Source organism: Gymnodraco acuticeps, unplaced genomic scaffold (genome assembly GCF_902827175.1).
Source record: "Gymnodraco acuticeps unplaced genomic scaffold, fGymAcu1.1, whole genome shotgun sequence".
NCBI lineage: Eukaryota > Metazoa > Chordata > Actinopteri > Perciformes > Bathydraconidae > Gymnodraco > Gymnodraco acuticeps.
The window spans coordinates 252,142-267,439 of record NW_022991400.1 but is presented as its reverse complement, the minus strand read 5'-3'; the positions used below and the strand labels follow the sequence as shown (position 1 = coordinate 267,439).

General features: G+C 42.7%; 1 protein-coding gene across 1 annotated transcript in view; it reads right to left on the bottom strand.

Annotated features, from left to right (window-relative positions):
* The window catches only part of tnfrsf21 (tumor necrosis factor receptor superfamily, member 21), a 104,312-nt gene that overhangs the window by 62,630 nt on the left and 26,384 nt on the right, over nt 1-15,298 (bottom strand). Inside the window, exon 3 of the mRNA XM_034195681.1 lies at nt 14,642-15,199. Within this exon, the coding sequence (XP_034051572.1) occupies nt 14,642-15,199 (558 nt within the window). The remainder of the gene's footprint in view (nt 1-14,641; nt 15,200-15,298) is intronic.

Genomic DNA, 15,298 nt, shown 5'->3' with positions numbered 1-15,298 from the left:
GAAAGTAATTTTTTTTTTTTTTTTTTTTATTCATCTGAAAAACAAAAAAAGTTTAATTCATACACACAAAGATGAACAAAATTAGTAGAAGCGGGAGGGCTGAAGCATAGCTTGTGGAAAGTAGCCCTCCCGTGCATCATCCTAATACAGCGGCATTATTGCGTCAAAAACGTATAGAAACAAATTAACAAATTAAGAAAACAGGAGAAAAAATTAAATAAAAGTTAGGGCAGGAAAACAATAAATGCATATATATTAGGGCGTTAATAACGCGTTAACGCAAAAAATAATTAACGCCACTAATTATTTTAACGCGATTAACGCATGTGTATTTTTTGTCCTCGGCCGCCCCGTAGTTTCAGAACGCATCGAGTTTAAAATACCATCTACAAGCTGATGCTGACAGCCCCGCTCCTGCCGCTTGTGGCAGACCACACTTCCACGCTCACCGGCAGGCCCTGACTGGCCATCGGGAGGACCGGGAGGTGTATGTGCGGCGCGAGCGAGAACGCGCACACCTTACGTGTATTGTTGTTGTTGTTAGCATCTGGTGCTAGCTAGCTGCGCTAACGGATATAAGGAGCTGTTTCAATGAAAACAGAGGAGCGGCATTTCGCCGACAACTGCGCCGAGCACTTGACTTTATGCAGGCAGCCAGACAGTGGGACATTGTACGGACACACACACACACACACACACACACACACACACACACACACACACACATTGTATGAGAGAGGTTCCAGGTTGAATTGAGGCGGATATTTGTAATGTTCAGAGGTTGTTGTGTTGAGTATATTCATGAGAATATTTGTCATTGTTCAAATGAAACAAACATTTGCATAAAGCATATTTGTCCACTCATATGATGATAAGACTATTAAAAACTTGAAAAATATCCCTCTAAGGTACATTTGGAACAGATAAAAAATGTGCGATTAATTTGCGATTAATCGCGATTAACTATGGACAATCATGCGATTAATCGCGATTAAATATTTTAATCGACTGACAGCCCTAATATATATATATATATATATATATATATACGAAAACTAGATATAGGGTCATTTTCTGCACATGTCAATAGCAGTTTCAACTATCTTTTTTTGGAAATTAAAATACTATGTATAAATATATACATAGGTACACATGCACTTGGCAAATGAATAATAATAATTATATATGCATAATTGCATATAAACATTGTGAACACTTATTTTCAAGTGACTTTTTTTACATTCATATGTTCATGCTGTGGTTTAGAACTGCTTTTGAATGTTATTAGGCGTTTTCTTATGGAAAATGTTGTGCATAATCAGTACTGTTTTAAGCTGTACTATCTCAACACATTTTAATAGATTGAGTTTTTTAAAATATGGGAGTTGTGTGTTCATATTTACCAACGTTATTATTTTTTGTAGATTTGTTGAGTACGTGTTTCCCCATATTTCGGAGCAGTATTAAAGGTAAGGGAGAAATAGACTGTTATAAATAGTATATTTTCTTCAAGAATGTTCTTAGTATGATGCAAAATACCTATTGTTTTTGACAGTTTAGTCTGTACATAATTTATATAGTGCTTCCGATTGAGTTTTTCTTCAACAAGCAGTCCTAAAAATGTACATGCACCAACTTTTTCTATCGCTGTATTGCAAATCCGTATAATGCAGTCATTTCTACTCTCAGACTTTGTATTGAATAACATGTCATTTGTTTTGGCCACATTAAGGGATAATTTATTAACTGCAAACCAGTTACATACTAATTTTAATTTTTTATTCACAATTTTAACAAGATCGCCAAGATTATGATGGGAGCAGAGAATTCAAAGTTCAGGTTCAGCCTCAATATATTTGGGGAGAATTAAAATGAGCCGTCTTTATTTGCAGACAGCCAAGCCCCCTCCTGTGAGTGTTCGGTGAAGCATTATTTGCTTACAAATCCAATGTAGGATATAAACACGACTAAACTGCAATGATAGCAAAGCTGTGGCTTGGGTTTTTGGGGTAATAAAGTCCAAATCATCGTTGGGCTGACAGCTGAGAAAATGCTGCATCTCTTGCATTTATTGACATAGAGGAGCCTTATTGTTTACCTTTTTAATATCATTTGTTGTCATTTTCAATTGCTTGGTTTTCGTGAAATTAGCCTGTTTTCCTATTAAAGTGTAACAGATTGATGCATCTCCACAGATCATCTTAAAGGTCCCATGTCATGCTTTTCCGGTTATTACCCGTTCCCTTGTGTGTTATGAAGGTTTTTATGCATGTAAACGGTCTGCAGAGTCAAAACCCTCAAAGTACACCCTGTAGCGAGTAAAACTCTAACACAGAAAATACCTCCCCAAAACGCCTCGTTGGATATACGTCACTGTCCATTGATTCTTCCGGGTAACTCATGATGTCATGCGTTACCCGGAACCAAATGGACCAATCCGTGGAGCCGTTACGTTACGTCCGCGGAGCCGTTACGTTAAGCCCCTGCTGATTGGTCCAAATTGACCAATCCACAGACTTCCTCACACACACACTCAGTGCATGCAGCTCTGCTGATCTCTCCTCCCTGGCTGCAGGCTGATAACAGACAGTTGGGATCGCGGCGAAATTCTCTCTGCAGACCCATTCTCACAGCGTTTATCAACCTTTTTCTTCAAGCCCCACTTATTGTTTTTACTTCGGCTGTGACTTTGTGTGTGCTCAGGGTGAGTTTGGCTGTGTTTCGCTGTGTATCGCTAAACAAGGAAACCACACCTCCTCGGAGCTCAGCTCGATTCACAACGTCCCAACCAATCAGAGCACACTGTGCTCACAGGGAGGGTGGAGGCTGGAGCTATTGGAGCTACAACGAGCCGTTAAAGGCAGAGAGTGAAATTCAGTGAATACACGTAGTTTACAGAGATGCTGTATGAGAAACCAAAGTGATTTTGGAAAATTGCACAATATAAATCTATTCTAGTAGACCTCAACAATGGAATTATGATCAGTGGAAATGGCCATGACATGGGACCTTTAAAGGCTTCGGAATCCCCCCCATTGTAGTTAAAAAAAACTGTGAAAACTAGGGCCCCCAAACAGCATCTTGCATAGGGCCCCCAAAAAGCTAGAAACGGCCCTGCCCTCAACCCAAGCTTAACTAACCTTACCATTCACCCTAGAACTAAATAACCCAAAACAGAAGCCCAAATCCTAAACCGACCCTTTGAAAACTACCTAAAAGTGTCCTAACTTGGCTTAAAAAGTCTCTCCCCGGCTCTGCTGCTCACTGTTGTAGCATGGTCAGTAGCTACGTCTACTGACCGTGCTACAGATGTTAGTGCAAAATCTACAGCTCCTCTACCACAACCATCAGCAACAAGTGGACATGGAGAACTACATGAACTACATGTTGCTAAATCCACCGCGGAGAATAAACAGAAGGGTAACCAGGCAACCATGGCAACCATGCTCGGGGGGCCTTCTTCCCTGCTTTTGGTGTGTTTTGTGGCAGAAGTACAGCGCCACTTACAGGCCCGGCATATGTACTACAGCGTCTCCAGCGGGTCGAGCAGTCTCGTGTGGACGGACACGTTTCTTGAGCCGATACCGTGTGGACGGAATACTTTTTTGATATCGAATTTGGTTCGTTCTCCGTTTCATCTCCATGTAAACGGAGCCTTAAATTACCTATATCAGTCCAGTGATGACTCAGTATGTCAGCCTGCAGATGTGTTTGCATTGAGTGTATTATTAGAGTGTGTGTACTGAAATGTCCAACAGCAGCTACTTGCCGCTAGTTGCTCGAATTTATCCAAACTGACATGTTTTGTCAAACTGTCTTTATAAGCACAATAACCTACAGAAATCTCAAATCCATCTCACCTTCAGCAATCACTGCCTCCATTACCTGCAAGATGTCTGTCTCCCCCCCCCCCACTTTCTGAAAACCCATCTGAACTTGTGGACTATTATAACAGCACCCTCTCCTTCTGTCTCAATGAACTGGCCCCCACAAAAACAAAAAATGTCTCTTTCATACACTCCGCCCCCTGGTATACCCCCGAACTCCGCCAAATGAAATCAAGGAAACGTCAACTTGAACGCCAACACAAGAAAACCACACTAACAGTCCTCAGTCCATCTTCAAATCTACAAAGACTATCTCCAGCAGTACAGTAATGCACTCAAAGCAGCCCAGTCTAATTACTACTCACAACTCATTCAGTCTGGCTCCAGCAACCCCAAGCGTCTGTTCTCCACCATCAGCAAACTTCTCAAACCCTGTGACAACGCCACCTCGTCCTTCACCACAGAACAGTGCAACTCTTTCCTCTCGTTTTTCCAAACCAAAATCAGCAACATTTACAGCAATCTGACACCCTCATCAGCACCTCCCCTCCTGGCTCCCCCCCTTTCACCTCACAGCCCCTGTCCCACTTCTCCCCTGTGACCCCCATGCAACTGTCCGACTTCATGACTGGAATTAACTCCACCTACACACTTGACCCAATGCCCTCCAAATTTGTTAAAGAGAGCCTCCCTGCCATCTCCCAACTCATCGCCACCATCATTAACTCCTCCCTCAGATCTGGATCAGTTCCCCCCTCTCTCAAACTGGCTGCTGTCACACCCATTCTCAAAAGACCTGGACTCACACCTGACATCATGTCCAGCTTCCGGCCCATCTCAAATCTCCCCTTTCTGTCAAAAATACTTGAACGTGTCGTTGCCTCACAACTTAAATCCCACCTCAGCTCCAATGATCTCTTTGAGCCATTTCAATCCGGTTTCCGATCAAAACACAGCACCGAAACAGCTCTTCTGAAAATCACAAACGACCTCCTCCTCTCCTCTGACTCCGGCAACCTGAACATCCTCATCCTCCTCGACCTCACCGCAGCATTCGACACCATCAACCACACCATCCTGCTGTCCCTCCTCGAATCATCACTCAACATCACTGACACTGCACTCTCCTGGCTGAAATCCTACCTCACCGACAGACATCAGTTTATCAACATCAACAACTGCACCTCCTCCACTGCTCCTCTGTCCCAAGGCGTCCCCCAGGGTTCGGTGCTTGGCCCCCTCTTCTTCATCCTCTACATGCTCCCCCTTGGCAAAATAATTTGTCGCCACAACCTTCAATTTCACTGCTACGCCGATGACATCCAACTTTATATCTCAACAAAAACCATCACCCCCACAACACACTCCACTCTCACCAACTGTCTCTCAGAAATAAAAGCATGGATGCAAACAAACTATGTCCAACTGAACAGTGCCAAATCAGACATCATCATCATCGGCCCCCCATCCCGTATCAAAGACATCCAGAATTTCAACTTCACCATTGACAGCCACACTCTATCTCCCCCCCCTACACATCCGCAACCTCGGAGTCATCTTCGACAGTCAGCTCAAATTCAACCACCACATCAATCACATCACCAGGACCGCCTTTTTCCACCTCAAAAACATTGCCCGTCTCCGCCCATCACTCTCCTCCTCTGCTGCTGAAACCCTGATTCATGCATTCATCACTTCACGACTCGATTACTGCAATAGCATCCTCTACGGCATACCATCCAACCTCCTCAATAAACTCCAACATATCCAGAACTCTGCTGCCCGCCTCCTCACCCACACCCGCTCCCGAGACCACATCACTCCCGTCCTCCAGAACCTTCACTGGCTCCCCGTCCGTCAAAGAATCGACTTCAAAGTCCTCCTGATTACTCACAAAGCCCTCAACAATCAGGCCCCCCCCCTACCTCACAGATCTGCTGCACCACCACACCCCTTCCCGCTGCCTCCGTTCATCAGAAGCCAACCTCCTATCAATCCCCACCCACATCAATCACCAGACCTGGGGGGACAGAGCCTTCTCCGTCGCTGCCCCCTCCCTCTGGAACTCACTCCCACAACCCATCAGAGACTGCACTGACCTCACCACCTTCAAAAAACTTACAAAAACTCACCTCTTCAATCTGGCTTTTAATGTGTGATTGTTTTTGTATTATTTGACTTTAACTTTAACTTTAACTATATATTTATTTGTTGTTCCTTTATTATTTTATTTTATTTTCTCTTCACTATATATGTAAAGCGTCTTTGAGCACCTGTAAAAGCGCTAACAAGTTATCCCAATGATGCATCACTTCACCCGTGTCATTATTGAAGATATTACAGCACAAATGAGACACTGTTTTTGTCAAAAATGTGTTGCTTTAGAAATTAAGACTAAAGTGTCATCTCCTTTTCTAGAGAGGTGGAATGACTCATCTTATTTGGCAGTGTAGGTGATAATGACTCCTGTTGTTTCACTAATTACTTGTCCTTCAGCCCAGTAAAACTAAAGAGAGGGAAGCAGTGTTTTTCGTTATTTCTGTTGCAAAGTAACTATCAAAAGTTTCTGGTCCTTTGATGTAAGAGTGCTAAACGTTCACTCACCTGACCAGTGCCTGACAAAAACAATTTGAAATACCATAGTAGAACTGGTGAAAAAGGTACCAAACGTTTTGCCAATCTGTCAAATAGATATTTGAAGATATTTCAGTTTGAGAAAGAGTAGTGGACCAACCAACTTTACCAACCAGCCCTAAAGCCATGCCATAAAGAAGAAGGGTTTCATGTTTAAAGAAGGGTCTGGTGTGTTGCGGATGAGGGCTGCTTATCCCGGCAACTTCCTATAATGTTGTACCATGAGCAGGGTCCCAGTTCTTAGACAGGTCCAGACATGCAGCATAGCCTGTGGTTGTTGTTTCTTCACATCTCTGTAGGAATGACCTGATCTGCCTACCTCTGCTTATCGAAGTCTAGTATTCGTTAGCAGAAGGCTAAGTTAGGTTACCTAGCCATCCTTCTTCCTAGAACCCTAACCCTAACCCTAGCCACAGCTTCCATAACTTTATGAATAATGTGTTCCCAGGACAGATTATATATGTAATCCATCCAGCATGTTGTTGTTCGGCTTTACTTGTTGGACGTGCAAGAAAAATCTTCGAAAGGTGCTGCCCAGAAGGCATCCTAAAGCAGACACCACCTAGAGTGGCTCCATTTTAGGAAGTAGCAGACATTTGACTACTCTTGTTTTGGTTATTACCCAAACTTAGTCTCTTTCTTAACGGCTACAGCCGATCTAGGATACAATGGACGCCAACATTACACAAGTGGAGCTTTGGTTTGTTTCCCGTACTTGACTTTTGTTGCATAGAAACACATTTGCCACGGTGTATCCAGGTGACAGCAGATTCGAAGCAAATTCATTATGGGAGATCATGCATGGCATCTGATTTCACAGCTCTGGGTTGATCTTTTCTTTATAGCTACAGCTGTGGATTATGGGTGATGTAGCATAACTGTCCAATACATTATATGAATAGAAATGTGAAGAAATAAATGAAAATGGTGGGAACAGAGATGAAACATGAATTGCTGATGACTATATCATAATCTTACATGTCTGACACACTGCTGATCTGAAACATATGTTTCCAACAAATGGTGCAACATCAGCACACTGTTATTATGTGCAATATGATACCAAGCAGGGTGCTGTGTGCATCAGCATCTTAACAAACACCATTCCGTTTATCACATCACATAGCCGTTCATTCCAAATTCTGAACACACAACATTAAATTGATGAAATGTGTGGGAGCACAGCAAGCGCAGTATACTTCCAAACAGGCAACAGCCCCCCAAAACTCTGCTCTTCACAATCAAGTGAGAACTACCTCGGCCCACCCTGGTACTGCACAGCGCAGTCCGTTCTAACACATGGCTCCCCGCTGGGCTTGGATGTGGGACTTGGCATTATTAACAGTGTAGATGTTTAACGAGGGAGGATGGTGGGCAGGTAGAATGTTGTTTTCCTTCATGTTTTCCTTTACAATCTGCGTCCGACTTTGGAAATATATTTTGTAAATAATATGCCTGGTGACCTGCACACCAAGCAATCTGCCTCTATTTGATGTTCTCTTAAAGGACCATTACAATGTTCAGTACGCTGCCTACACTATACTGATTTTTTGGGATTTATTTTCTAACTTCAAGACTGACTGACTTGGAGACATTTTAAAACTTTATAAAGGATATCATTTATTTAATTGCAGTTTGCTAACCTTGTTTCATTAAGACCGAATTCAAAGGTGATCTGATATTCTGATATCTATTATTTAATTGAGCTGCCAACAAGCTGCTTTTTGAAAATTGGAAATATTTGAACCATGTCTACCTTTACTTAGTAGCCTTTACTTAGTCAATTCAATACCAATTGGAAGTTCATTTTAAAATATCACATTTCCAATGGCTCCTGAACACACCATTACGGGTCAGTTCCTGCTTGCCTGTATTGCCAACCTACAAAAATATATTTGACAGAAAATGTTTGGCAATTTAAAGTTCACTGATGGGTTTTGACCTGAGACTGAAACATGTAAAACCACCAACATGGCCCACAAAGACTTCAATACAGGTGAGCAAATCTGTTCTGAGTAGCCACTTCAGAGGAAGTGGGAAAACCTTGTGGTGGTAACCTCCAATCGGTGCATCTTAAAGAGTGGAGTAGCAATGAGTGAGTAAAACCCAGAAATTAGTTAGCATTTAGCTACTTCCGCTTTCCTCGTCATGAAGTGAATGGTTTTTTAACTCGTTTATAGTTGGAGGCCTGATATAATATCTGTGTTCAACACAAAGGTAAGAAACAGATTTTCACATTTTGTTCTTCAACATAAAATATGTCAGTAGCTTGCGATCGCATTAAAGCTTAAAAAATGAGAAACATGTTAAAACAAAGCTTATTTTCTGCAAATTACCAAAATCCAATGGGAAAATCCCAACTCTCTTTGTCCTGGGAGCCCTTGCGATGACAAAATTCCGGGTCAGCCTACAAATTACGTCATCATCGCACAACTCTGTTGCCTCTTCAATCTCTCAGCAAGTTTTTGTGTGTTTTTGTAGTCCAGACACAATGAATAAATGGGGATTAGAAAACACAATTGCTTGTGCACAGGTCATATCATGCCTACCTTCTCACCTTTGCACACCTGGCAATGCAACTAGGCACAATTGCAGGGTTGTCTATTGTATCAGGAAACAGCCACATAATATACACTGAAGATAAAAAAAAAGCCTTTGTTTGTATAGAGGGCAAACATTCAGGGCCGTGGGCGCGGGAAGGGGGGTGCTGAGGCGCTGCAGCACCCCCTAGCAGCAGGCAGGGGGTGCGCAGCTCCCCTGTCTGAATTATTATTTGACGGTTATTGCTGCTCCCGCTGTGCATAATCTGTGTAATATGTAGCCAATAAATTCCACATTGTTGGTAAAATATTATTTTGGCCTGCCCCGAATGTTGTTTTCTGTAGCCCCGGACAATTCTACCTCAATAATATAATACATTAACCGTGCTTTACATGAACCTCATCATGACACTAGAGAGGACGGCAGGACTGTAATTTCCCGTGTTCAGTGAATGCAACAGAGGCAAGCATGGGCGCGGGAAGGGGGGTGCTGAGGGCGCTGCAGCACCCCCTAGCAGCAGGCAGGGGGTGCGCAGCTCCCCTGTCTGAATTATTATTTGACGGTTATTGCTGCTCCCGCTGTGCATAATCTGTGTAATATGTAGACAATACATTCCACATTGTTGGTAAAATAATATTTTGGCCTGCCCCGAATGTTCTTTCTGTAGCCCCGGACAATTGTACCTCAATAATATAATACATTAACCGTGCTTTACGTCAACCTCATCATGACACTAGAGAGGACGGAAGGACTGTAATTTCCCGTGTTCAGTGAATGCAACAGAGGCAAGACACCAGACCAATCAGAGAGTTGCACGGAAATAAAAGTGTGCTTGTGTCATTCAAGCTCGTGTGGTGTGTGTGTGTGAGAGAGAGAGAGAGAGAGAGAGAGAGAGAGAGAGAGAGAGAGAGAGAGGAGAGAAGAGAGAGAAGAGAGAGGAAGAGAGAAAGGAGAGAGAGAGAGAGAGAGAGAGAGAGAGAGAGAGAGAGACCGGTGCCAGCAGCAGGGACCGTGTTGTTAGCATCTGGTTAGCTATCTGCACTAACGGACATAAGGAGCTGTTGGTTCCACAACAAGCTGGAGGAGAGCTCTCTCTCAGTGAGCTAAAGGACTCTGAGGGTTTAGATAGTCTAAGTTATCTCAGTGGGTTCTCAAACGGTTAGGTCAAAAGATTATTTCCGCGGCACACTTTCATATTATCATTATCGTTATAAAAAAAACAAGAGAATAAAGGAAAAACAGTTATGAAATACTATATGGCAGTAAAACAAGAATACAGTTTGAAAGGGGAGTGATTTGTAAAATATCCATAAAGAAAAAGAAATCTGATTACAGTTGTGTTTCATCTGGGTGTTGAGAGATGTATCCATAGATCTCTTAATGTTGCTCTCAAAGTGCACCAGATTGATGCTTTTAACTTCAATATTTAAAAAAAAATCTTGCCGGTGGAGCATCCCCCCGGACCCCCCTAGAGGAGGTGAGGTCCGCTCCCCACTCGTAAAAAATAGCACTTTACCCCTGCCTATATGCCGTGAGCTGATTATCGAGCCTTCATTGTAACAGTCGCGGGTGTACTGTGTGTTTGCGTGTGGGGAGTGTTGCAGTAGAACATTACACTGGAACGCCCCTGGTGCTCGCGCTTTTGTGCGTGCTCTATAGTGCCCGTAATAGTGTTCACTGGAGTCCAGCACCTCAGCACCCCCACTCAAAATACCTTCCCGCGCCTCTGTTCAGGGCAATATGGTATAACTGCAAGCTCAGTTTACTGTAGCCTTAAGCTAACCCTATACAAAATGTTTGTGATTCCCTTTTACCTAATTTGACTGCTGCACCCATGTTTCAGATAAACAAATAGGTTATTCAGATCCTGTGCAATAAAAATCTGGCCCGTGGCCCTGGAAAGCTCCACGCAGGCCTGCTGTGGAGGAGTAGCAGTTTTCACTACTTCCTGACCGGCTTTGAGCAAATGCCAAGTACTGTATGTGTGTGATCTGTGCTTTGACGTTTCCCTTATTTGTTTCCTTGATTGCCTGAATGTTTTAACTGCTCTAGTAAAGGGCATTACAACCTTGAAGGGGAGCCAGCCACGCACCTTGGAAGGATTAAGAAGCTGTTTTGTTTTATGTTGTAGACGGTAAACAGTGGTGTAAAGGGCTATTTGGGTTTGATGTGCATACATACATCTCCATGTACTGTAAATACATTCATATGTGCACATAATTGCTCATCCAATCTAGAGAAAACATATGCACACAAAACACACACATACACTTGTTTTAATCTGTCTTTGAATTCATTAAAGGCTTCACCACAGATAGTCACAGAGATAGGTCACCAATAGTGACCATAAGGACCAAATATCTTGAATTATTTTCCAGGAAATATCTTTTGTGAAAGTCATTTCTAGCAATGGCAGTAGTACTATGGCCAATACGTAATAAGCCCAAGCATCATTAGGGCAACAAATTGCTTAAATTGTAAGAGAAATATGTACCGTCTGCACAAAACTGCTATTTGTGTTCTATCTCCTACCAGCAGGCAGTGTTGGATTTGTTTTAATCATGACCAATATATGTTTTAATCCATTTCAGTAGCCAAAGCATAACCAAACCATAGGTGTAAAGTTAGCCAATTAGAAATGCTCTATGAATTAACCTGCACTTTGCATTATATTCACCATCCTCTAGCTTTCAATTTTAATTTCTCTGACTGTTTATTCTTTCATTATAAAACAGTAAAAAAGTAAAATCATTGTATGTGTAAACTTACCAAGCAACAAACCAGTTCTGATTCTGATGTATCTTTTATGATCAAATAAGTTCCTTGAAAGTTACTTTTCTATTTTTAAATCCATGCCTTACTCTGTCAGGCAACTAAAGCAGTGGTCGCCAACATTTTCAGGCTGAGGACCCCTTGCTAAAGAAGGGAACGTCGTGGACCCTCAAATAAATAAACTTGATACTGGGTCGACAACTTTGTGGGGGTGGCTAGTTCCATTTATTAATACCTTATTGCATACAATAATAAGCTATTTAAATAATAAAACTATGTCATAGCTAATTAGTTAGCCGTTATGGCGATTTAGCATAGGTTTCATGGGTAACGTAAGACTGTCATCACTGTGGAAAATAAATGGGTTGGTTTTACGAAAAGTTGATTTATCATTGCTAATATGTTGGATTGATTGTATTTTAAAACATATTTAACAAAAAAAGCAATACTTTGCTGGCCCCTCTGCAGTAACTCTGAAGACCCCCAAAAGGCAAGGACCTTATGTTAAAGACCCATGATCTACATTATCTGTTCTAACAAGGGCTGCTAGGTAACGGCAGGGAAACCCCAGGGTGGTTAGCCAACAACGGTCAGATATAACATTTACATTTACATGTACACACACACACACACACACACACACACACACACACACACACACACACACACACACACACACACACACACACACACACACACACACACGACACACACACACACGACACACACACACACACACACACACACACACACACACACACACACACACACACACACACACACACACCACTGCTGCACCATCACTCTCCCCATTTCCTTCTGCCTATACAACTCTTTGTCGCCCTCCTGTAAGAGACCAGATTGACCCACTAATGTTCCTTGCCAGCCAAACAACAATGCTGATGCAGCTGAAACCAGATTACTCCAGTTCTCTGTGGTAAGGCACTGAGGGAGCAGAGAGAGGGTGGCGGGTGGCTCGGCTTTATCACAGCACACACACACACACACACACACACACACACACACACACACACACACACACACACACACACACACACACACACACACACACACAGTGAAATCTCACATTTAAACAAGACTAAGGAAATGAAATGAGGAGAGCACTAGAAACAAGGTGCCCCCACCTTTTCAAAAGTGAAATTCAAATACTTTCCAAGCATTTCAAGGAGGATTTTCAAGCTTTTACAGCAAATTACATATTTGTATATATACAAGTACTCAATATATAACTTGTAATATTAGATATGAATGGGCTATAAAGGACCCAAATGATGGTTTCTGACAATTCCACCCATACTGTGGGAAATTAAAGAAACACAAAACAATGTATCATGTTTTTAAATATGTCCCCAGTTTTGAAGCACACTTTATTCAAAATCCAAGCACATTTCAAAAACACTTGAATTGTAATGTGGTGTTTTAAAGGATTTTATGCAAGCATGGGAACCATGTGGGAAAGGGGGAAGAGGAAACTGGAGATACTATAAAGCCAAATAAAGGCAAATAAAGGATGATGTCTTCACAGGAGATAGGAAAGCTAGAGAAAGAATGAAAAAACTGACAGAAAATCAGCCAAAGAAAGATGGATAGAAGTGACGAAATCAAAAGCTATGCACCTGAGAACAAAAAGGAAAAACAAGATAGATGAGACGGGAAGGAGACACCAATAGGAGAATGCAACCTGAGTGTGTGTTGGGGGTGGACAGTGACAGCAGGAGGGTAGGGTCAGGGTCTTGCTTGTATAACCACTGCCCTCCACACCATGTGCTGCAGGGCAGAATTGATTAGATCACATCATCACATGGTTCTACACGGTTCAGGAGCTGACTTTATGCCATCACACCAGACTGGGACATCCAGTACGCAAGTTCATGACCCCCCAATGCTGGCTGCATATCATGTAGAAACACATGTCGTTAGATTACAAAAACACCATGGCAGAGCTTTGATAAGACATTTTCTCTGAGGGCGTAGTGCAGTATAGGACGTCACACACAAATTGCCGTTGTCACAAACTTGGAATCTTTACTGGAGTTTTGAAGTCATTTAGGGAGCCTTGGTGTTGGGATCAGGGGGTCACAGGTTCAAACCCCACTGCAATCAGCATGTCGTTGTGTCCCTGAGACACCTCACCCCAAATTGCTCCTGTGGGGATTGTCCACAGTATTGAGTATGTAAGTCGCTTTGGATAAAAGCGTCTAACATGTAATGTCATTTAGAAAATAATGCAAGCAACTCAAATGTATATTGAAGGCATGGCCATGTCATTACATTTTGCTTCTTCTTTTCATTATGTTAGTTAACATATTTTATTTTTGGTCTTTCACCACACTGTCTGTTAGATTTCCTCCCCATGAGACGGAAAAATGATTTCTGATTCTGATTGTCAAGATGTTTCTAGAGGTGTGATAACCATGGTTGTCATTCAGACATGTAAAATGTAGCTTTTATCACTACACATTTAAGAAACTATCATATCAAAAAAGTTGTTAAAGCATCTATAAAATAAAGTTTTGGATTATCTTTATCTTACCCACTGTCTCCTAAGAATACTTATACTGTATGTGTGAATGGGAAAGCGTAGAATCATCTACAGTGGATGAGCATGGTTTAACACGTCACTCTATTAGGAAATAAAACGTTCTCATGGGTGAATCTGAAGGAACAGACAGAAGTATAAAGACTTCGAGAATCTTTGTAAAGAAGCACTGAAGCTGTTCTGGATGCTAGTGGAGGTCCAAGACACTTCATTTTGTATTTTTCTTTAACTTGTCTCCTATTTATATTCCAAAGTAGCCTCCAACAATCTTCCATCAGAACCACTCTTGTTGGAATCAAAGACTTACCCTGTCCGTTGGAGTAGTAGATCCACTTCTCTTTGACCTGCGATTGAGGCGCTGATGGTTTCTTCTGGATTGCCTTCTCGATGATGCTGCTGGGGTCCTGCACCGGCCCCTTCTTCAGCACACGAGAGCTCCGCTTCACACTGCAGATCACGATCACCACCAGCACCAGCAGGAGCAGCAGCACTATCATCCAAGGGAGGTGCTCGTTGATGTCGAAGTGATCGTGGGTGCTCGGTCTTGGGGAACCCCTTCGAGTTGGCCTGTAGTAGCTTTGGACCCCACTCCCACCGCCCTGTCCTGCTACCTTGCTGATACCCGGCCAAACCCTGATTACATCAGCACCTTCCGGACCCTCAACCCCTTTCTTGTTTGGGTCCGTCACAGGGTCAGAATTGGGTTGCCCTCGTTGGTGCTCCAGTTCCATGAGTTGCCCGTGAGTCCGTGGGCGATTTGTTGGGGTAGAAGCGCTAAGCTGGTTGAGGAGTGGCCCCTCTGCATGGTGGTCTTCCCCACTCGGGACTCCCCTTAGTTGAATGGCTGCTGATTGGCTGTAGGTGCCTGGGAAAAGAGACAGAGGGATTGATGTATGGAGTTAGAACAAGTAAGAAGTAGAAAGATGAGGGACAACAAAGAGCGCAACGAGACAAGATAGTACAG